The sequence below is a fragment of the Clavelina lepadiformis genome, chromosome 3 (assembly GCF_947623445.1).
Source record: "Clavelina lepadiformis chromosome 3, kaClaLepa1.1, whole genome shotgun sequence".
Classification (NCBI taxonomy): domain Eukaryota; kingdom Metazoa; phylum Chordata; class Ascidiacea; order Aplousobranchia; family Clavelinidae; genus Clavelina; species Clavelina lepadiformis.
In genome coordinates, this window is record NC_135242.1 from 14853868 (window position 1) to 14877407 (window position 23540).

The 23540-nt window shown below is 37.0% G+C and overlaps 1 protein-coding gene, 2 long non-coding RNA genes and 1 pseudogene across 4 annotated transcripts; 3 read left to right on the plus strand and 1 right to left on the minus strand.

Annotated features, from left to right (window-relative positions):
• The first annotated feature begins 1918 nt into the window (after positions 1–1918).
• On the plus strand, positions 1919–4973 carry LOC143450238 (uncharacterized). Its single transcript, XR_013114668.1, has 4 exons — positions 1919–2533; positions 2859–3938; positions 4376–4591; positions 4835–4973. It is a non-coding gene; the product is annotated as an uncharacterized LOC143450238 (long non-coding RNA).
• On the plus strand, positions 3949–5852 carry LOC143449818 (uncharacterized; annotated as a pseudogene). The gene is made up of 4 exons (XR_013114615.1): positions 3949–4333; positions 4459–4591; positions 4928–5454; positions 5582–5852. The product of XR_013114615.1 is annotated as an uncharacterized LOC143449818 (transcript).
• Positions 5853–13136: 7284 nt separating this feature from the next.
• On the minus strand, positions 13137–15620 carry LOC143450483 (uncharacterized). Its single transcript, XM_076951048.1, has 3 exons — positions 14840–15620; positions 14473–14585; positions 13137–14291 (listed from the first exon to the last, which is right to left on the minus strand). The coding sequence occupies exons 1-3, from the start codon at positions 15618–15620 to the stop codon at positions 13668–13670; spliced, it is 1518 nt and encodes a 505-aa protein (XP_076807163.1). The 3' UTR covers positions 13137–13667.
• On the plus strand, positions 15145–18831 carry LOC143450484 (uncharacterized). Its single transcript, XR_013114701.1, has 3 exons — positions 15145–15286; positions 15355–15432; positions 18658–18831. It is a non-coding gene; the product is annotated as an uncharacterized LOC143450484 (long non-coding RNA).
• Positions 18832–23540: the final 4709 nt, after the last annotated feature.

The following is a 23540-nucleotide window of genomic DNA, read 5'->3' on the forward strand; positions in this document are numbered from 1 at the left end:
GTATTTCTACAAGTGATACATTTGTAAAAGTTTTTCTTGTTGTTGGTTACTACGGGTAACACATGTCATTGCGTACGTTTGCAGAAAAAATGGAATAGGATTGTTAACCATGCCTGAGTATGTTACCCGAAAAGCGATTGCTACATTACAACTCAAACACTGCTTCAGTGCACGCAGACATATTTATGTGAATGGCTATATCTGCATTGCACCAAAGCATCTAATACGTGTTCAACAAACCCAGGAAATCAGATAACACCAGGGAACTTGTATAAAAATATCTTATTTTCAGAAAATAAATTGCAAGGAACAAAGACCACATGTATTCTTGAGATTTGAGCAGTTTTGAGTTTTTTTTAGGTTAGCCATGGAGACTTGCGTAACAATGATGTAAACTGTGTACGTTATCGTTCTCATTCATTAGCGCAATTAATAAGTTCCTTGCTATAGTAAAACTTGCCTAAAAACAGTTTTCCGAAGTTATTACTGCAGTTTGCTTTTGCAGAAAAGGCTTAATAACAAAGGGAAAGATTAATTATTTTTTAACAAATGATTTGTATTGAACACAATACACACCTTGTTTTTGTGTGGAAAGTTGGTATAAATAAATTCATACCTAATTCGAAAGTGATTAACAAAAGGACATTACTAAGTCTAATGTTATCGTTAGCAATGGAGTAGTAAACGCTCGATATTTCAGTAACTGAAACATATGGATCGAGTTATCTGATGTAATGATTGTTAATAACCTTAATTGTGGAAATGAACTTCCTGTGCATCAAATGCCAAGAAATTAGAATTACGATAAAGGAGTAGTTATCAAGGGCAGAAAGGGAAAATCGCAAAGTTAAAAATTTGTGCATTTTCTCACATGTATATTGCAAATCCGGTCTGCTATGTGAAGATGAGTGGTGTTTGCTAGATTCTGGTGAACACAGATGCAATTAGGACAAATTTCCAACCCACAGTTTTGGTGATGCAACATATACATTGACCCCCATGCAAAGAGTTGGTTAATCTCATTTTTGAAATTTTGAGACTTGCAGCATTGTGTTGTTTGTCTGCTGCACATTCTGCGAGCTAGATTTCACTATATCTTAGACTAGACTTAACGTAAGAAAAATGAGATTACCTTTCAAAGGGCGGTGTCTTGACAACCTGACACCGTGGCCTAAGGCTGCCTGGCGTTTGTGATAGGCAAGTTGCATCCCCTTTCAGTAGGTATCAGGAAGAAATCTGAGTATCCTATTTTTTGGAGACATTGTTTCCTCCTGGTGTGCGATACTGTTTTGGTCAAAAAAATATTGGGTGTGCTCTTGGCCTACTCTGCAGTCTGGGAAATAGCCCTAGTTTTCAATTTCAGCATTTTAGTGTGTCCATGCATTTATCCGGCACACTAAAAGCAAACTTTCCAGTATAGGAAGAAGTTTAAATGACCACTCAAAAAATGATTTGGTCAAAAGACTAGTAACCGGCTAGCCGTTTACTGAAGCAACTTTTTTCCAAATTCGTAACAGGTAGCCGATGAAATAGACGCTGCTTTGGAAAGATTATTGTTACATTTAGCCTACAGTTGAAAATTGGCATATTACACTGTAGCGTTGTTATGGATACTTCCGCATATTAGCGTCGTCACAAAAGATTTCTGATTAATGGCCCGGTCACTTTATTTAAAGGTTGCTTTTGAAAACCGCCTGGGTCTTGGTACGTCGGATCAAGCCCATGCAATAAACAGTTACGATTCAGACTCTATATCACAATTAACTAGGTCTCAGCTAACTGCTAACATAAAGAATCAGCTGTTGGACAGTAACTAGTCTCCAAACAGCTGAACTTCTAACATAAAAATGTGTTGTCGAGCCACAAACACTACATTAACTAAACCACAATAACTGTGTTAATCTTTTAAAGGGCACTATATGGTCCCATTCGATTTTTGTTGCGTCTTTCGAGATTTATGGAATTTTAGTTACGCTGAGTTAGTTAGTTTGTGATAACCGAACCATCCCCACGTGACTTTATGTTACGTAATAAGCTTACGTTTGCAAAATTATTTGTGTCAGAAACGATCATGTGAAGAGCTCGTAGTCAAAAACAAAGACAAGACCTTACCTCGCTTGAACTGGTACAACAATTTGTAAAAACATCTACGTCAGAATTCCGAGGTTAAACTTAGCAAAAGATGGTGCAACTTTTGGAAATCAACAACGGAATCGACAGAAGAAATATCTATGCATTACAAAGAAGTTACACAACCATATAAATAAGCGATGTATTCCATTTTTAAAAGAGACAGAGGAAAAGAAAAAGAGGAATGCGAAAAGTAACTTAACCCTTAAGCGAGCGGAGAGACGATTTATTCAAAAAAAGGAATCGGCTATGTTATGATAGTTTGCAAATTGCAACATAAAATTTATGCAGTAGTACCGAGTGCTTTGAAAGCAATCAAGTGTACTTCGACTTGTCATCGAGCGACTGATGTTGTTCAGTTACTGCTGTGGTTTTTGTTTCTTTCAGGCGATCGTACCATTAAGTAAGTAAGCTAAATTGCATTTTCATATTGGTATAAAACCGAGTAGAGAAATTCCTCGGGAAGAAAAGAGAGAGATTGGTCAGTCGACTAATACGATAGCCAAACTCAAGACAGCCACACTAACGTGACGAATTGAGGATACTGTTTAGTCGTAATAATTTATAGTGAAGTCACATTGACGTCAAATACGACTAAACAATATAAAACGTCACAAGTTAACAAGGTTAGCTTGCAAACGAGCATAGAACTTGTGATGAGTGTTCCGTCGTAGTAGAGTGAAATGAAGGCCAGGGATCATGCAATTAACCTCACTCGGTTTTTCTAGAGTTTGTTCAACTGCGTTGGGGAAACACAGAGTAATTTTATGACGAAATCGCATGAGCCACATTGGTGTGGAGGTCAAAATGCAATATAGATGCCATGCTACAGCAGTTGAAATGGTGCTGGCGTTTGTGCGCAAGGAAGATGACATTTTGGTTCACGAATGACTGGACCCTACCCAAGACAACAATCTGATCTGTGGCGTTCACAACCCTGTCCGCTAGGTAGCGACAGGACACCACTTTATTTGCCCGAAGAATTATACAGTAGAATTCGCCTATATTGACACCTTTTCGTTGGTCCCGGCGAAATTCCTATCTTTTACGTACATGCGAGTTCGGCTATATCGACAACTTTTTTGATCCCCCAGATCATTTTATTCGCTTATAGTGACAGTTGTAGCTCTTCTTTTCACTCCGTTACGTAATACCTTTTACGACTTTATGACGTTATCGTATGACGGTTTTGGCTGCCTAGTCGTATTTGACGTAATTATGATGTCACTATGTCACCTTACTGTAATAACGCCATATCGCTAACGCTCCGCATCAGTAACGATAATAACGCTCCGCATCAGTACCGTCTGCGTGCGTATTATGTGTAAATACAACTACTGTACCATTATTTTCACGATCTTGTTTTTGTTGTTCTTTGCCGTAGTGTACGCGAAAACATAAAATTAAACGGGAGTGTTGATTAGAGTACACATTTAACCCTTACCAGGCCCTTACATTGAACTAAAACCGGAACAATTTATATTTATTCGTCTATATCGACACTTCGCCTATATCGACACTTTTCCTTCATCCCCTTGAGGTGTCGATATAGGCGAATTCTACTATATTATTGCTTTTTTATCTCTTCATTCCTTGCTCGTATTTCGAATCAGTCGTTTTTCAGACAAGGAGGCATACAGACGATCTTTTGAGACGTCTCTCCCTGTCAAGTTATGCCTGTGCTTTGGCACATGTTATTTGCCAACAAAATAATGTCGTTCTAGCTATCCTCCTAAAAGTGCCAGGGCTCAGGAGATCACAGAATCATTTACAAAGGATTTGATAATTGGAGAAAATCTTCTCTTAAGGTTAGTAGAAACAAAAAATGTTTAAGAAATTTCTGAGCGTAATTAATCCGTTGTACAAGCCTATATGCCGAAAGACTATCAAAAAGCGGATCAAAGTGATTTCCAGTAATGTTGAAGAAACAATAAGAAAAAACTTAAGTGTCTCAGATGCAGTTAACACTACTGTATATATTTGGACAGATCGAAAAATGAGGTTATTTTTGGGCATCACTGCCCACATTATCAATGAAGAAGGAAATAAGTTAAAATTAAACTTATACACTTTTGCATGTGAACCATTTGTTGGGATGCACACTGGAAAGCATATTTTGAATACTTTTGAGAAGATAGTTTATAAATATCTAATAGTTTCAAAAGTTGAATACATTAAATTATCACCGACAACGCTGCTAATATGAAGAGAGCATTTACTGTATCTTTGGTATCTTTTGAACCAGACGGTATCAACCTGTTGGATAAGATGGAAGATGAGTCTTTTGTTGACACATCTATAGAACTAGATGATGAGACTTTGTGACAGTCTCCAATAGAGGAAAGTTCTCCAGAAGAATCATGTGTTCCTGTTAACAGTATCATCACAGAACTTACTAGTCCAGCTAAAAAGAATAGGCTGTCTTGTTTTGCCCATACTTTGCAGCTTTGTATCAGTGAAGGTATGAAATCCTGCAAAGGTACAGTATGTAAATTCTGTTCATTTTGATAAGTCCAAAACGTTTGTTAATTTTTTTTGTTTACTACCACTGTAATATTTTACATTGAAAGTTCGGATTAGGTCAGTGTTCAAATGACTGTTTATTATCTAAATTTTGTCTTGTGATACTAAATATGTATATAATCCATTTGAAAATCCTCTTTTATTATAATATTCAATTTTAAATGGCATTTAAATATTTTAGTTCTACGGCCAGTGATTTGAAAAAGTTCGAGAATCTCTACATTGTTGCACAAGAGCACCAGCTTTAAAGATACTTTTTGCAGCAAATTTTGAAATTCAGTTCCTGTGGCAAATGCATCTCGTTGGAATTCAAAATTTCAGCAGCTTGCATCTTTAGCAACATTGGACAACCAGCTTCTAACCCAAGTGTGCATTAACACTAGTCATTGTGAGGTGGTGATAGCAAAGCATGAATGGGTTCAATTAAAGGAGTTGGTGAAGATTATCCAACCTTTCTCAGAAGCAACTGATTTAACACAAGGTGAAGCAATTACTCCCATAAGTTTGGTGGTCCCAACAACCTTAGCTCTCCACAGACATCTAGAGCAGTGTAGTACAAAATGCAAGTACTTTAAACCACTAATCTGCAGTGTTCTCCATTCCCTTAAAAAAGGTTTCTTGGCATATTTGCTAACGTTGACATGACAACCGACAGATTCATAGATATGGGTAATGACCATCCGTTTGGAGAGTCAATTTATTTTCTGGCAGCAGCCTTGGATCCAAGATTCAAGATGCAGTGGCTTGTGGATGTCAATTATACAGATGACAACAAAGAAAACATTCGCTCTAAAGTTGAAGGTTATACTTACACCAAAGCTGATTTTTGTAATGCATCATTGTCAATTAACTTTATTTAATGATTTTGTTTGATGTTAGAAGAATTAATAAGCTATTTTTATTATAAAATATGCTGTTTTTTGTGCAGATTGCACGTTGCTTGAAACCGAAAGTGTGATAGAAGAGTGTTGATTAGACACAAAAAGTGAGGAAGACTGTGAACCTGCAGTAAAATTTCCGAAGTTTTTTGCAAAATACAAGTGGCCACAAAGTTTATCGAAGAGTTCAGCTTTGTCACAGTTACATAGATACCTAGAAGACCACAGAATACAAGACAATTCTTAGCAGTTTTGGCAGTGTTGGGGCACTGCCAAGCCAAAATATCCTTCCTTGTTTTTATTTGCCAAAAGACTGTCGGCGATACCAGCATCCAGTGCCCCAATCGAAAGAGTTTTTAGTAGAGGTGGACTTATAATAAGACCACACAGTGGAGATGAGTTGTTTTCTGGTTTAGTGTTTTGCAAGTGTAATTATGATTTGATGTGATTTTATTAATTTAGTTATACACTTTAATGGGCTTGTATTAGTAAATGTGAAAAGTTTGTTTAAATAATGAACCTTTGTGTTTAGAGAAAGCTTTTCAGATAAGTAAACACGATGCTGCAAGTGAAGAATTTGGCTTTCAGTTTTCAGCGTTTGGTTATTGTGTGGTATGAGTAAACAAGAAAAAATGAAACTGATAGCGCAAAGAGAAATATTTTACAATAAAACAAAAAGAAAGAAGGTACATAGTTCTCATTTGGAAACATTGCCCGTTAAATGGTTGAAGAAGCGGCCGTTGAGGAAACGCATCGTATCGAAAGTTGGCTTGTGTTTACAGTGAAAAATAACATCCCTTTTTCATTTTTATATTGCAGGCTATGGCACGAATTTGGAACTGTTCATTACAGCCATCAAGAAAGTCGTTAATGCCTTGCTCAAGGGTATTACGTATAGCTTCGTCGGTGTCGAGCTCGGGTTTCGTTACAGAATTGCGAGCCGCTGATAGTGTATTTGGGGGAGGGCCATTGGGCTGTAGCCGCAAAACCTATCAATGAAATGACTTGTGTAGATTAACAGAAGCCTATTCAACACGTTGACGGAGTTGGATGTTATTTAAATCACACTATAGTGTAATTCAAAAAGGATCTGAATCATCTGAACTATAAAAAGGATTGGTGACAGGCTGACAGCACACACCCCTGGTGGAGCCCAACATTCACAATGAAAAGTTTGGAATTTACATTGTTCAATCGGACATCAAATTTAGGGCAGTTGTACATTGATTTAATGGCTACTAGTAAGCTATCATCAATACCGAACTCCTGCAGCAGTATTCAGAGCTTATCTCAAGAAACTCGAGCATACCCCTGGCTTCCCACTTGATTCTGTAAAATCTTGGGGCGCCAGATGTTTTAAGAGTTGCAGGTTATAAACAACCAGATGGTGGTCGGTAAATACTAAATAGCTCAGCTCCCCGTTTAACTCGAACGTCCATCACAGAAGAAAAAATTCGGCTGAAACGATGCAAACATTTATCAACGACCGCTGTTGTGCACCATCTCTGTACCAGGGATACATGTGCACATCTCTGTGTTGGAAAAAGTTGTTCATAATGCTAAGACCATTGTTACAACATAGGTGTAAGAGACACCTTCCGTTGTCGTTGAGATCTGCATCACCATACTTTCCAATTACACCATTCCATGTATGGTAATCAGTTCCAACATGTGCATTGAAGTCTTTCAATAGAAGTGTAGTTTCATTGGGTACCACCCTCTGCTGGGCATCTTCCAATTCATCAAAAAACTCGAGGTATTGCGATGTTGAGTTTGGGGCATACATCTGGATACAAAACAGACTTTGGCCATATAGCTTAAACATGCACACTTGACCTCCTAACGGTTTCCATTCATCTACACAATCTGCCAGCCGGGGACTTGTCAGTATCCCCACACCCGCTTGGGCAGAGTTTATTGGATTGACACCAGAGTAGAAGAGTTTCCATCCATCAGCTAGCTGAACAGTTCCGGAGCGACGGTGCTTCGTTGAAGAAATCCCTGCAATATCTAAGCCAGGGGTGGGCAACTTCTTCGGTCGGCGGGCCTGATATGAGAAAAAGAAGTACTTGGCGGGCCGGATTCCTGAATCGATACATTAATCGTGTGTTTATCCACCTATGCAAGGAATAAATCGTATTTAATGTAAACTTTAAGTTTTAAGCATTCTTCTTCATTCTTCTTCTTTAAGCAACACTTCTTCTTAAAGAATAAATAACAATCACTACATTTGACTTAGTAAGCAAGTAGTGAGGGATTGCGGCAGACTGTGGCCACAGGCCACATTATCATGTAAGACCGGAAACTGTCTGCGGGCCGGGTCCGGCCCTGATCTAAGCCATACCGTTTGGTTTCTTCAACTAATTCCTGCTCCTTTCCTGTCAGAGAAAAGACATTCCAGTTCCCAACTGTTAGCCTTTGACAAATTCGTGAGCGAATACGAGTAGGATCTCCAAGAGTACAAGTACTATGCGCTGATCCCAGTCGCCTTCCCAAACACGTTGCGTACGCGTTGGTGTGTTTCAATTTCTGGACGGCTTGTGGAAAAGAATGTCGCTTTCTTTTCGAACAAGCCTTTCTACCTAAAACTTGAACGCGTTCCTCGTTAAACCGTGCGGTGAACGATGCGGTATAACTGCCATTCTTGTGCGTATTCATGTTTTATTGTTTTGGACAACTTCTAGTATGACCTCTTACTTTCGACCTGACCTGGTATGGGTAGCCCTTTGGAAACAAAATTTCTTCCAGTAGGTAGTTCGAAAGTTCATCGAGGCACTCAAGCTCCCCTGCCACAACAAGGCAGTAGTTGTTGAAGTTGACCCAACCTACGTTGAGTAATAGCAAAACGTTCAACAAATTTCAAGCCAATTTTCGGGCTGGATCCACAAGCGTACACGTGCTTTTCTTCCTCGTTTTCTTTCCAAAGCAGCCATAGGAAATGGTCAAGAGGCCGGTGTTTCGTGCCCATCGGGTCGATCGAAAAACGAAGGGCTTTATAATCTTTCCGGTAATAAATTGCTGCACATTCTATTAAAATTTGACATCTCTAGGCCCCGCCTGAAAAAGTCTTTCCGGTTTGTGTCTTACACAGAGAGAGGCACACTGAGTAAATCCCACATATATAAAGGTAGACAAGCTGGTTTCGTTTTGGTGAAGAGAGCAAGGCTCGTATATTTTCGATTTCCTCGCTTGTTGCCGCAGTTAAACAAAAAGCGATTACATTGTTCGAAATAGGAATGTCTTGCCGTGTTGGAAATGTTTTAATTGTCGAAATCGACCCAATCTACGTCGAGTAATAGCAAAAAGTTCAACAAATTTCATGTCAGTTTTCGTGCTGGATCCACAAGCGGACGCGTGCTTTTTTCTATTGTTTTCCTCGCGTAATCACCTTCATGGTTACGGTTGCACCTTCTGTGAAAATTTGGCGTCTCTAGACCCCGCCGTTAAATGGCTTTTCCGGTTTGTGACTTAGACACAGACAGAGTAAATCTTATATCTACATTAACTAAATCGCCAGTCATCTCATCGCCGTCATCCACATCGTCGTCATCGCCGTCATCTCATCGCCGTCATCCACATCGCCAGCCAGAGATGCAAAAGATAAACATTTGGTTTATGAGGGCATTTAATACAATTGGGTTTACGAGTTATGGGGGTTGGTCTACCTACTTAGTAAGCTATTACAATTGTATCCTTGCTCAATTTTAAAATGAAAGTTGCAAAAAGTGATTACATGGTTGTTTGATAAATTCACTACTGTCGCACTTCTTGTCACTGGAGTGACCAGAGGATGAATGGACGTGATAGGTCGCCATTTTAGGCTACTTTTCACGCCCGCATTTCTCTATGCTAACCTGGGAGATCGTGCGCGGCTAATAAGTTTTAGTCGAGTTCATCCGTCTGTCATTGGTACTGTAGATGCCATAGGAATTCTGCTACAGAATCCATACACAGATATGTACCGATGTGCACTATCTTGCTGTTTGTAGCGCTTTATTTGAGTCGTAGTTGCCATTCTTACAGGGTTTAACACTGCAGATCAGAGTGGACTTAAGAATAATGGTAGCTGAGAGGTCATTCCACTGATCCATTTCCCCCACAACTCATATTTACAAGATAGAGCCTTACCATCGGTTGCAGTTTAGAGTCATACACCAAGGAAAATCATTTGCTACCTGTTGTGAAAGCCATATAGCTGAAATTTAATCATAAAAATCAAGATAAATTCAAAAAACATTATATCAATTTAATTGTATTTATTTAACTCCATGTTAATTGAACAAATTATACAAAAGATCGAAACAAATTTTTAAAAAATCAAAATAAACTCGAATTGAGTTATATCAAATCAAATAATGTTTATAAAAAGTGAACCATATTAAAAAAAACTTTAATAAATCAATAAATATTAAAAAGTGAACTTATCCAGGTAGGATAGTTTATATAAATTTCATGTATATGCATAATTTATATAAACTAAGCTTGCATCAAATAATTGGAAATTGGCCTTCAAGGGTATCAAGTTCAAGTATCCAGTTAACAGGTAATAAGCTTCAACCGTAAATAAGAAACCTGACTGAATAAGTAACCAGCTTCCAACGCGAAAAAGTAACCAAGGAACCGGTAACCAGTTTCACGCCGGTGTGTATATGCTTACAATACTTTGCGTCAATTTGTTTACTGTATTTAATTTCTAAGACAGCATTTTATCAACAATTTTTGATACACCTATATCAAATAAATACTTGGAGGTTTTTGTTTACTATTGACGGTGTTTGTGTCCAGGATTTTTTTATCCATGGAGTTTTTGTTCGGATCTCTTTTTTTCCTGAATCAAGTCAAGTCGACACCAAACTAAGTCAAATCAATGCTACTACAGGCTGCGGTAAGGACGCCCACAGTGTATACTAGGGATGGGCCGATACGAACCCAAACCCGAATAGATTCGCCGAATATCGCCTTTATGGAAAATTCGGGCGAATACGAATACCAACAACGGCGAACCCGAATACAATATTACTTATAAATTTACTGACTTTTGTCAAAAATTATGATTTGGTTTCCCAACAAAGCTAAACTAGAGTCAGCAGTACTTACAATGAAGGTCGTTTTCCTAACGATTTTTCTTTTTCAATCGTTTTTTAAACACTATTTTTTGAAAGAAAGCGATTTTTTATCGATTACATCATGTTACAAGCAAGACTTGACAACTTTTGGATGAATTTTTATTGTTTGGTTCTAATACGAATAGATTCGGGATTCGTTCGTGTCGAATAATCTTCCTCGTGGCACATCCCTAGTGTATACGCACATTTGTACCAATTACCATTTCCCAAGTACAATTAATTTGAACTTCGACACTGATTTCATACCATATTAAAAGGAAAAAGTTTTAATATCTTTACATAACATCTGTATTGCGTGACACTTAAATAAGAAAAAAACTAAAGCATTATCCAAAACATTGCTGTAATTTCTGCTGTTAACAGGCTGGAATGAGTCCTTTGTCAGATAGGCATCTTATAATATATAGGTTAATCGTAATGGTACTGTACATATTCACGTTTAAAAAAGAGAACGATATGTTTGTAACTTGGTTCTATGCTTATAGTTACAGCAGTGTATTATAAATTTACTGATTTTTTGCTTTGTTGTTTTCTAATTTCACTCAAAATTCCATTAAACTTTTTACGAAAGTAATACGTGACCCTACATATAGTCCAACATTCCGTTTTTGTTGAAGGAAATACAAAATCCAATAATTTTTCCTTTCAAACAGAATCTGAGGGTTTCGTTTAATTTGTTTAAATATTTTATTCTAGACACGTCAGAGGAATAAGTGGCATCCAGCTAAGCATTGCATTATGACGTTATTGAAAAGTCCACCCCAATAATAATGACAATCCGTGACGAATTGCTAAAACTACGACTAAGGTCTTTTGAAATGTCAATGAGAAAAGTTTGGGGAAAGAGACTGTCGGATGGTTCCTTTGAGGGAAGCGCACAAAGACGCAGTAGGACATCTCAGCGGGTTGCAATATTTCCCACTAAAGCTCTTCGTAGTTTAACGATCAACTAAAAGGCAAAAATCATAAATCAAATACCAAGTTAAGGCAATCACCGAGATTGTAATAATAAAAATAGACGAAAGATGCAGTTTTGGGAAATAATATAGCCGTATACAAGTTATGAAACATTTTGAAATACCAATGTGAAATATATAACTATAACTCGAATGGTTTTATGTACTGTACCTTTAATCAATATATATGGAATGCCCAACTTTGATCAAAACAAGGTGATACATAAATTAGCCACAAATCAGAAAAAGCATTCATTTAAAAACTCTTCGCACTTTCATCACATTACCATGACAAGAGCTTCATTATATACTGTTATACTTTTTCTCGTCATAACACGCAAATTGTGTCAACTTGAAAACGCGTGAACATACCTCCACCAAAATAAGCCCACAAAACAATAAACAGCATCAGCACAAAATGAATTTTTAAAGCTTTTGATATTTTGGGATGATCTTTTGAGTTTGAACAATAGCACAGAATAAAATCCAAATAATTACCAAAATCATTCGGCTGCGAGTCTGATTACGTATACAGTGTAACGAATCAAGATAAGGATTTGTTATTTTATCTAATTAGTTAACGGCGTCAAGTTTACCGAACCATTTATACGTTTTGAATTACTGGAACTGCTGCAACAGTGCAATACTCACTGTATACTACAAGTTGAGTCATGATAACTTCCCGCTGAGACTGAAATACGTCTTGGCTAACAATAAATGATTTTATTCCTTTTAACTGTGATCACCCAAGCATGATTATTGGATCTGCTTAGAAGGACAAACAAAAAGAACAAAAGTAAGACTGCAATTTAATGAGTTTCAGCTTGGCCGTCCTTATTTGAAAAGCGAGTTAGAAAATGACCTTAATCTGGTTCGTTTTAACTGGGCGAATGGGAACGTTGCATGGAAGAAAGCAATTCTCATACACATCTACAGACAAGCATATTAAACAAAATATTATGTTTAAATTGCATAAAGGTTTGTAGTCATGGTTTTACGGTAATAAAGTTATGACTCTTTTCGAAGGGACATCCCAACTATTTTAATTGAAAAGGCCCGTGACAAAATGGTTACAATTACAAATATTTTCGAAAAATGAAATCTCGGGGGACCAACTGGCCTTAGATCTGTTTTGTTCAAAAACTTTCCCATGATTGTTATTCTTGCCGGATTAGTAAAAACGGTATTAGCGGATGCCCTTTGACCGCTTGTTTCACATGCTCTCAATACAAGAAAATAATACCGAAAAAAATAATTTAAGAGTTTCAAAATTTTGAAGGATAACCATAACTTACATTGATGTTAAACCTTAATGGTCAAAGCTGGGTGTAGGTATATTTCAAGTTTATTGATCAAGTATAGTCTTTTCCAATGTGAAAGCTGAATGCTTTTTATAACAACAGATTAATTAGAACCTTAGCTGTGAAAGAATAGCATTGACTTATTTTTAAGCTGTCCTTTCCTAGATAATTGTCAAAACTTTGAATTGTTCAAAAGTCAATGTAGACCTCTATGCTATAAGTTTTTATTTCACATATAGTGAGTTTTCGAGGTACATGTATATTGTTACGTGCAACATATACGCAAACATTGTTAAACTACTCTTTTATTGTAAGACAAGAATCGCGTTCATAAAGCGTTTTGAACAAAAAGCGAAATGAAAAACCCCAACAGTTTTCCTAAGGCAAAGAGGTGCTTATTTAAACGACACATTTCACTGCAAAGAAACATTGCGTCAAAATAAATCAATCACTCGAAACAAAGGAAGATGAAGTAAACTTCGTTTTTTAGATTTTTCATAGATAATTTAAAAATCCGCTAAAATTTAAGACACTTTAGGTAGCAATTAATTATCGGTAAACATAACATTCAACAAAATTTTATCAAAAAACGAGCAAAGTACGTATTCAAGAGAAGGCACGATGTAAGCGACAAACAATATATTCACAAAGAAACGGTATTAGGACAATAAAAGCATATATGAAATGCATCGTATGGTACAAGATAACTAAAACACAAATTTTGCTGTAAGTATTTGCCCTTGGAATGGTAAATTAGTTGGATGATAAATGAGTAAAGTTACATGTATTTGGTTTTACGTTACACGCAAAATGATTTGGCATACTGTGGGTTTGAAAATGACACTGCTGTTGCTGAAAGCAATAATAGGAGTCAATGCTACTGGTGGAAAAGTGTGGCTTTGAGGTGTAACCACATGCTGCCTGTTCGTCGCTAGTGGCAATACCAAAAGACCACGCACCCTCTGAAGGAACTAGTTCCTGGAAATGTTCTTCCACAATATATTTGGATTCTTGCACAGGCTCAGATGTGCTAATGCTGGGATTAGGGAAAAAAGGAAGCACTGTGCTTTCATCGCATCCCGAAGTGGAAGGTGAAGACGTTTCTCCCGTTGAAGAAACAGATGAAAACGGCGACATGTTTGCTTGACAAATATCATTTGTAGGAGTAGCGCAGCTGTCTTTCGAAGATGCACTTTTTGCAGAAACTTGGTGCATGGTATTAACACTCTTGACAGCACATAATGATAAAGGTAACGAAATTCCGGTAGGACCGATATCAAGCTCTCCGCTGCAGGAAATATCTCCATTAGCTTCGTGCAGTTTCATGTGCTTTCTTAATGAGCTTGGATGCGTGTAGCTTTTATCGCACCCGTATACCTATTAATGAAAAAAGTTTGCCATTAAAAATAACCGCTGAGAAATAATTTTATATTAGGGCTGGGTAACGCAAATTAAATAAAAATACGCCGTAAATCATATACGTATATCATACATCGTCGCTTGTATATAGATAATACTTGATATTGTTACTTGTATAATTAAGTTAAAGTAAACATACTTTACACAAGTAAGGCTTGTCTGTTGTATGCACATGTGTATGTTTCTTCCGATCGGAACTGTTGGCGAACCTTCTATTACAGCCATTGAATTCACAGCAAAATGGTTTTTCTCCTAGAAAACGTGAAAAAGTATATAGTACTCAGCATATTGACGAATTTACAACTCTAGAATATTGCCAATGAAAAACATATCGTAATTTTAATGCAACCTATACATTCCTGTCAATGTACGTTTGACTGTACGAATAGTTTTATCGGTATTTAGGCGCTATGTAGTATGTCATAAAGGTTTAATATTCATGTATTAGAACATTTTATTGATGCGCAAATGAACTTATGCAAATGCAGTACAATACAATGTCGTACCTGTATGGGTTCTTTTATGTATTTTTAAATTCTCGCTTCTGGCAAACACTTTTCCACAGCCTGGGTATGGACACAGAAAAGGTTTTTCACCAGTGTGTACTCGGATGTGATTAACTAGTTTGTATTTTGCCTTAAATGGTTTGTGATTTCGTGGGCAATCTTGCCAGTAGCAGGTATGATCCGTTTGTTCTGGTCCACCAACATGATCCCTGTTCACATGAGTTACAAGTTCTAACATGCTATGGAAAACATTGTTGCATATTTCCACTTGGTAGTTCGATAACTTATTGTCAGCTGAATAGGAACTTTCAGTATTAAAAGCAACTGAGCGTTTTCTAGTCCATTTGCAAGTGAGATCTTGCCGCAGGTCTGACTGAGGATGCTGGAAGGCATTGTACGGAAAAAATGGTTGCCCTGCTTGCAGAGCATGGTGAGGAAAGCCAACGGGTAAGTTGAAGTTCAAAGAGGTTGAATTGTGTAAGGCAAGTTGAAGTTCACCATATTGATATTTGTAGGGACTAGCTGGATTTGGATTGCAACTCGACGCTTGCCAAGGTGACGATGCATAAACTTCAGCACCTTGACGAAAAAATGTAGGTGAACTAGTAATTGAGAAAGTGTGCTGCTGATCAGAATTATGGCGGGATACCCCATTGTACGTGGAATAAGTTGGCGGCAATAAGACTTCGTGGGAGACGGGCTGTTGTTTTATTTCGCACGAGTGATAAGACCGCGGAAAACCTGACGCTGCGTCATATCCAAGCGTGCCGGCAAACGCCATTTTGTTAAAATGGCTGGAACTAGAACTTTTGCGGCAGATTTATCTATAACCAAATGATATCAATATGAGCACAAAGTACAATAGTTGCCCTATAAACCTGTCAGTTATAAAAAAAATTTAATAACTAATTATAATATAGGTTGGGACAAGTCATTATAAGCTACATTCATTTCACTAAACGTTGATAATATACCGCACAAAGATAACGATACAGTTAACAAAAATATTTTCGAGATCGAAATCGAGATAAATCATTTGATTCTTGGGGTATTTCTGTATTTAGAAACAGCAGACTGGCGTCATATAGTGACTTTCGGTCCAACGTACCAACAACATGGAAGAGAATTATTTGCTTCCGTAACCAAGCTTGAAATAATTGTGCAAGTAAAATTTATTTAATATGGAGGTCGAAAAAAAGCGAAAACGGAAAATAGCAACCTTCACGCTTTATTAGATAAAGCGGTTTAGACATTTGTGCACTATGCAGTACAAAAGTACAGTATAACGCACAAAAACAAAAATGCCCAGCAAAACGCGCAAAATACGTATAGTATAAGTTTACATAGCTAAGACTTTCCTATAATTTGGTATCAGAGTCGCGAAACACAGGCAAATAAATAAATATTAACAAGTAAGCCAATAAAAAACATATAGCAGTACATAAACATGCTTAGAGTGCAAAGAAAACCATATTAATCTAAGTCACTTCATAATCCAACGGAAATGTAAAAACGATTACGAATAAAAAATTCAAGAAGCATTATTAATTTAACAGTTTAATACACCACTTAAAAAAACTTTCGAAAACGGCATTTCCAAAAATTTATCAGAATTCATAAATCAGTTCCTTATCACGTCTATTATTGTGCAGTTTGTCGCTTTCTCATTTTTATTGTTTGGCTCCAACATTTCCAAATTTTACACCGAACAACGTCGAGGACTTACTGTTATAATTAATTCGTGCTATTGCAGCATAGTCTTTTTGTCGCACGCATATAATCTAAGTATTCTATTTTTCCAGTAGTTTTATCTTAGTTATATGTTTGAATGCCTAAAGCAACTGTTTCATTTCATTTTTACTTAGATATAAAGAAAATTCGTTGTTCGAAACTTATCAGCTTTTTAGTTACTAAAGTGTTATATATTTGCCACTGTGACACTCATTGCAACGACTTTTTACGTAAATATAATTTTCATTTGGCAAACTAGCTTAGAAAGGCCAAACTCTAAAGGTTTATGCTTATAATATATTTTATAATATATTTTATTAGCTTATTACACAATTTGCACCATAGTTAAAGTTGAGCTAATCGCATATAAAACAATAGCAATCCTAATCGGCAAAAATATTTCTTTTCAAAAATAGGTCAATTGACAAAAAGATGAACCATTTCATAGATTTTTGGATTAGAAAAACACTAATCTATGCAAATGAAGGAGTAACATACTACATCACGAGAGTTCGAACCTCAGTATGTTACCCTGCACTTTCGTAGGTTAGTACAGTAGTATAGTCCCTTTTTACCGTTTGACAACTTACACTTATTTATCATGTTTAATTACACAAATTAAAGCTAGTATTCGCTCTGTATATCGGTAACTCACTCAAGGTCAACGGAATGACGTACAGAAAGCGCCATACCTATACACAAATTTAATTTTAGCAGCAATCTGTTCTCTATTTTCATTTATCTACGAAACACAGGTTGTAACTTGAGCTTAATTTAGCTCAAGCAACACCACTCCAGGCTTCACTAAACCCTGTGAATGCAGTGGTCTACTAAAATACAGCTGCAGTATCGATTGACCTCGAGAGAAAAAAATGCGTTTTTTGGCTTTCTATCAGACAATCATTTGAGACCGGCGTGAAGTTGGTTACTGATTCTATGGTACATTGCTCAAAACGTTAATTTGGAAACTTTTTGATTGTTTTTTCATTTTGTTAGTTATTTGCAGGCGATGTTAATTTTATGCTACTTAGTTATTCATTCAACTATTTACAAATAGAAGTAGTTAGTTAAAGATAATGTATAGGTAATTAGGGACCAGAAGCTAACTTCTTGCCGGTCTTTTTGAGAGCATGATTTCTCTCGAATTGTCGCGAAAGATAACCATGCCTTGAAAACAATAAAATCAAGTTATATGACCAAGCAAGAAAAAAAGAGTTTACTCGTGCTATTGTTCACCGCTATACAAAAGGTCGATGCTATGGTCAAAAAATGTTTTACTGGTTGAATTATCTTCATTAAACTATAATACTGATTAATATTTGTTGTCAAACTAAAGTGTTTCTAATTGCACATGAAAGTAAATTTCGAACGGGTGCTGGAATTCTTGACGAAGATTACGCTCAATCTTTTAGAAGTAGGCCTACAGGCTACATTAATTCGGTTGAATATAATAAACACTATAAATACTGCAGCACTTATTGTATTCAAAAGCGTTTTTATCATCAATTGCGATGCGATACTTATAGTAAAAGACGAAAATCTATACAGTATATCGGCACGTTCCATAACGTCTTTGTTACCTCTCGTTGATTAAAGTAATATCGTTGGTACATTTTCAATTCTCCCCACTAAAGTGCCAATCTTTATTAGCAGGCCACGTAATGTACAATACTTGCACGTACGGTGAAACAGCCACTTTCAAAAATTTCATGCCCAACCATAAACCTTGAAACACCGCCATAGCCAATTTATTCCCAACATTTATCGTTGTTGTTGCGCTGTCCTGAGGTAGGCTATATCGTTGTGTAGTTTAATTTGCCTGCACATCGCATATTCACAACTACTTAGTTGTATAGACTGTAGAAGCTACCTTAGTATACTGTATGACGATTTTCACACCAGTGTGATATACTATAATATATGTAATATATATATATGCAATATACTATGATATATTACATAATATACATCTTGAAAGGTCTCGATCAACGTAAATAATATAGCAGAATCAAATGCTGTGTGGAACTGTTCAAAATTATTACCACAAAAGTCAACGTTTTCGTTAAATGATAACTCATTTTATGAAGGTAAAAGAATTTTGTGAAGACTAACTATTGGAAATAATGGAGACAGACTCTATAAGAGCGTCAAGCAGACTGTCACTGCAATAAACTAGATATCAGCAATACAATGTTGGGCTGTATGCACTTGTATTAAATTTGCTTTTTGAGTAAAAGTGCACATGGTTTATTAAAATATGACAAATATACGACTACCTGGACAGACCAGAGGCAACAAGTATCATGTACTCAGTCAGACATTGGTACAAAGCTTTTTAAGGTTGAGCTACCGCTAAGAAATTTTATGAGACATTGGCATTTAATGATTAATAATTAATTAATCAATTACTAATTTTCTGCTGTTGATGCAGAAATATAATTTTTGGTAAACCATTGAAGAAATTGAAGAGACCATTTCCGTCCCAAAAACACTGCATAGATTCATAGATACTTGAGTAACGATACCAAGCAGCCTGCTTGATTTAACTATGCCAGAAAAAAAAACGAGATAAGAAGAAAAAAGTCAATTTGTTAACAATTAAATTCCCGTTGGGCATCGCATTCCAATTTCCCAGTAGGCTTATACTAGCCTACTGCACAGTGTTTTGTATGATACCTCCTCTCATTAATTTACCTAATCATCTAAAACATTGTTGTATAATAAATGGTAGATTTATACCATGACGATAAGACTACATAATAAAATTTTAGACTGGCGGGCGATAAGCTATATATTTCAGTCATTCTTTCGAAAAATTACTGAAGAAAGATCAACAAGCAAATTTAAAAAAGTACTTTTTTAATTACTATAAATATAACAATCAAGTATTTCTTAATTGATACTCGAGTACTACTTACCCAAGTCAAAGTACTTTGCTCGAGCAAGGCAATTCTAGTAAAAATTGAGATACGAGCCTACTTGCAATAATTTGTTTACGTTTTTATGTGCTGAAATATTTGGATTTTGAACGCGGCTGAAAGCACTGCCTCCATGCCAAAATTTTGATGAACGTCCTGTTTTGTGTGATTCACTCTTTCAAAATTTAGATCTGTTGCCAGTTTGTCGTTATTACGGTTTTAAATTTCCCCGGTTCTTCAGCTGAAATCAGAGCCTCAAGTTAAAATTGACAAGTGTGGCATTAGTAACCATACAGCTTCGTGTACTGTACAAATGCAAGTTGCGCAGCCTACATGCCCAAACGACTTGACGAGAACTCGCAAACATACTTACAACGAAACGATTTCAATATACAAAAACGGCAGCGCAAGTAATAAATTTGCCGGCGGTTCCGATATTTTTCAAAAGTTTGGGTTAACACTTGAAGAAGATGTAAATTTGCGAAATTGTACAGCTGACCTTTTTATTCGTCTATAAATCTTTTTGTTTAGGTTTATAGATTATTCAAACATTGTGAATAAAGTAGAAACCAAGATAAATTACCGTGACATTGCCTGGTGCACCAATTCGGGCACAAGCAAGGGCACAGGGAGGGCTACATGAGGGCTACATGAGGGACGCGCCCCCCACTATTTTGGGAGATACGGTATATTTTGTTCCATAGTTCAAATAATTTTTAACAATTCGTCGTTTTTAAATTTTCTTTGTTATTTTTAGTGGTAGATAGCAAAGGAAGAAATATGGAGTAGGTGTTAGTGCATTTGCTCAATGCTCGGTCTCTATCGTCCTCCTAATATTTTGAAATCTCTGCCCCTCTGACTTTAAGCAATGACTTTTGCGCCATTGAACCTGTAAACGGGATGGTAAGTTTTCAAGTAGCAAATTTATAAACTTGTGAAGAGGAGGGCTCAACTCGGAATGTCGCTAGCCGAATAATTCAGTGTTTGGATTGTTTTAGAATGATTAACTTCTAATTAATAGCCTATTCATACCAAGGCAGGTCGAATTTAAAAGGTCAGAACTAAAGGTGGTAAAAAACAAAAAACTATGAATACGCAAAATGATGTCAGTCATAGCGCATAGTTTGTTGCGCAGGTCAAGGAACGCATTAAATTTTTGGCAGAGTACCTCGTTCGAAAAGTAAGCAACATTTTCCCCACAAGCTGCTCGTAAACTAAAATCTACTAATGCGTTCACTATATGTGTTTGGCTAAGTGGACAACGCAGAGTACTTGTATTCTTGGAGATCCTACGCATATTTGTTAACGAATCTGCCATTGGTTAATGGTTGGAAACTGGAATGTCCTTTCTTTGACGGTAAATGTATAAAAACTATAGCTGGGGATGCCAACCGATATCGTTAAGATATTGGACGCATCTTCAATAAAGGGCCCTTGCTCCGGAATTATTCAGTAGGTTGATGGGTGCGGAAACTGCTAACGACAGTTACTGCCTAGGCGGCTGTGCAGATACTCACGATTCCCCGGCTGCAGTTTGTGTGGATGAATAAATTCCTACAGGTGTTTAGGAGGTTGAGTGTGTATGTCGAAAGGACATGTTGAAGCTACAGTTAGAGGGATAATGCATGTTTTATATGCGGGCGTACGCCCCAAATTCAACGAAAGACTATATTATTATCATCAACTGAATTGTATCAGCACAAGAAAAACACCAAAACCGATATGAGAAACAATCGAATGGTATCACAGCAAGACTTAGAACAACACGGTAATTGTTGCTACAACAGATGAAGACGTTTAGCCTTTGCACAATATCCACAATGCTACAATCACAACGTTATCATTTTATCCACACTATATGATATTTCGCCAGAATTGAATCATATTCCAGGTGCGATTGAATAATCTGCTGTTATATTGTTATCACGTCGTCCCTTTTTAGTTGCTGGTAAATATCAGAGGTTTTGATCTAGGTATGATATTATTCTGTTGATGATGTTATTACGCGCTTAAAACTCAACGCAAAGATAGTTCGAATTTGTTCATGAGGTCGACGCTGCTCTACGAAGGGTGGTACCCAATGAATCCACTCATGTACTGGAATATTCTGATGCACAAGTTGGAACTGATTACCGTACACGAAAGGGTGTGGTTGGAAAGCATGGTGATGCAAACCTCTTACAACTATGTTGTAACAACGGTCTTAGCATTATGAACATTAATTTTCAACACAGAGTTGTGCACAAGTATAACCGCGGAACAGGGATAGTGCACAACAGCGGTCTCTGATAGATTTCCATATCGTTTCAATCGACCTATTTACTCTGTGATATAGGTTCGAGTTAAAAAGGGTTTGAATTATTATCTACCGATCACCATATGGTTGTTTACAACCTGTATCTCTTTCAACCTCTGACACCCAAAGATCTCATAATACCAAATTGTCATATAAAATTAAGTGGGAAGACAAGGATGAAAGAAAAACCTTGCTGGCAACGTGTCGACCAAGCTCAAGGAACTTTCAGAGTGCACGAAAGGCATTAACGTAGAATGAACGCTGCTTAATGCCGCAATCTTGGCATCTGCTTCTAAAGCGTGCAAACGGAAACCGGTCAGTGTGGCGAGGATTAGTGAGAAAAGAACCCTTTGATGGAACCAAGGTGTTAAAGAAGCTATTCCAGCAAAGAAGTCGGCGTACAAAGATTCCATGACAGGTCGTCTTCTGCTTTGCGAGCTTGGAACACTGATGGGCAAAAAGCTGCAGCACACTAGGCAGTGAAACGGTCCAAAGAAAAAACATGGAAGGAATTTGGACAGCAGTTGGAATCAGACAATAGAATGGCTAATTAAGTATTCTAGCAATCATCTGCAGACTGCGGGGCAAAAGTCGTCTGCTAGGAAACCTGTTAAAGATCAACAGAGTGGCCTCCCAACCAATGATAAAAATGTCCTTGGTAGATAGAGAAAATACCTCAAAGATCTACTGAACCCTGTCGCAGAAACATCAACTGACACACAAACGATGTGTTTTGGGAAGAAAGTAATGTCACTGGAGCCAAAGTTACCTAAGCTGTAAGATCTCTAAGAGCTGGTAAGGCGGCTGGGTGTGATGAAATTTGACCTGAAATTTGAAAGCAATGGGCCGAGTAGAATCCTCCAGCAGACCCACCTGTGTCAAGTGACATGGAATTCCGGGTCAAACACCAAGAGATTGGCAAATGATTGTCACCATCCCAATACACAAGAAGTATTGTTCTAACTACTGGCGTATTTCTTTGCTTTGTCTACCTTCTAAAGTGTATGGTATGTCTTGTGTCTTGTTAAAAATATCTTGTTAAAAAGCGATGCTGTGAAATAGTTGAGATATAATTTGACGACACACAGTTTGGCTTTTGTCCAGGTAGGAGCACAACGTATCAATTTTCAGTCTTAACCAAATTTTTGAAAAATTTAAGTGAATACGCAAAAGATGTCTACGACTGCTTTATTGACCTTGAAAAAACATATGATCGAGTTTATGGAGAGTAAGTCACCGGAAGAGTAACGAACGGTAATAATGGTAACTTACAAGTAGCCATTAAATCAATGCGTACAATTTCCCTTAATTTTGTGTCCGTTTAAACAGTGTTAAATCAAAACCTTTGACTGTGGGTGTCGGACTCCACCAGGAGTGTGTGCTTCCTTTCAAGTTTAAAAATACATGTGTAAGACTCACAATAATTGCACAGAAAAACATTGAAGCAGATAGAGAAGTTCAAGTATTTGGGAGTACAATTTGCGAATGATGAAATGTAGAAGATTGAGTTATACACCCGAATTGGAAAAGCGAATGCAGTTATGCCTGAGTTTCAACGTTTGATTGTCATGAAGCGTGAGCTTTCTAAGATCGCAAAATCATCTAGGTCACCTAGCTATCCCGTCTCTGACATCGCTTACGTCACCATTGTATAGAGACACTGTATAGACCAGTGATTCCCAACCTCGGCTCCAAGCTAGCCTTCTTGCGGCTCTCATTGACCCCTGAAAATCCCACAAAAATATAAAAAAATCTA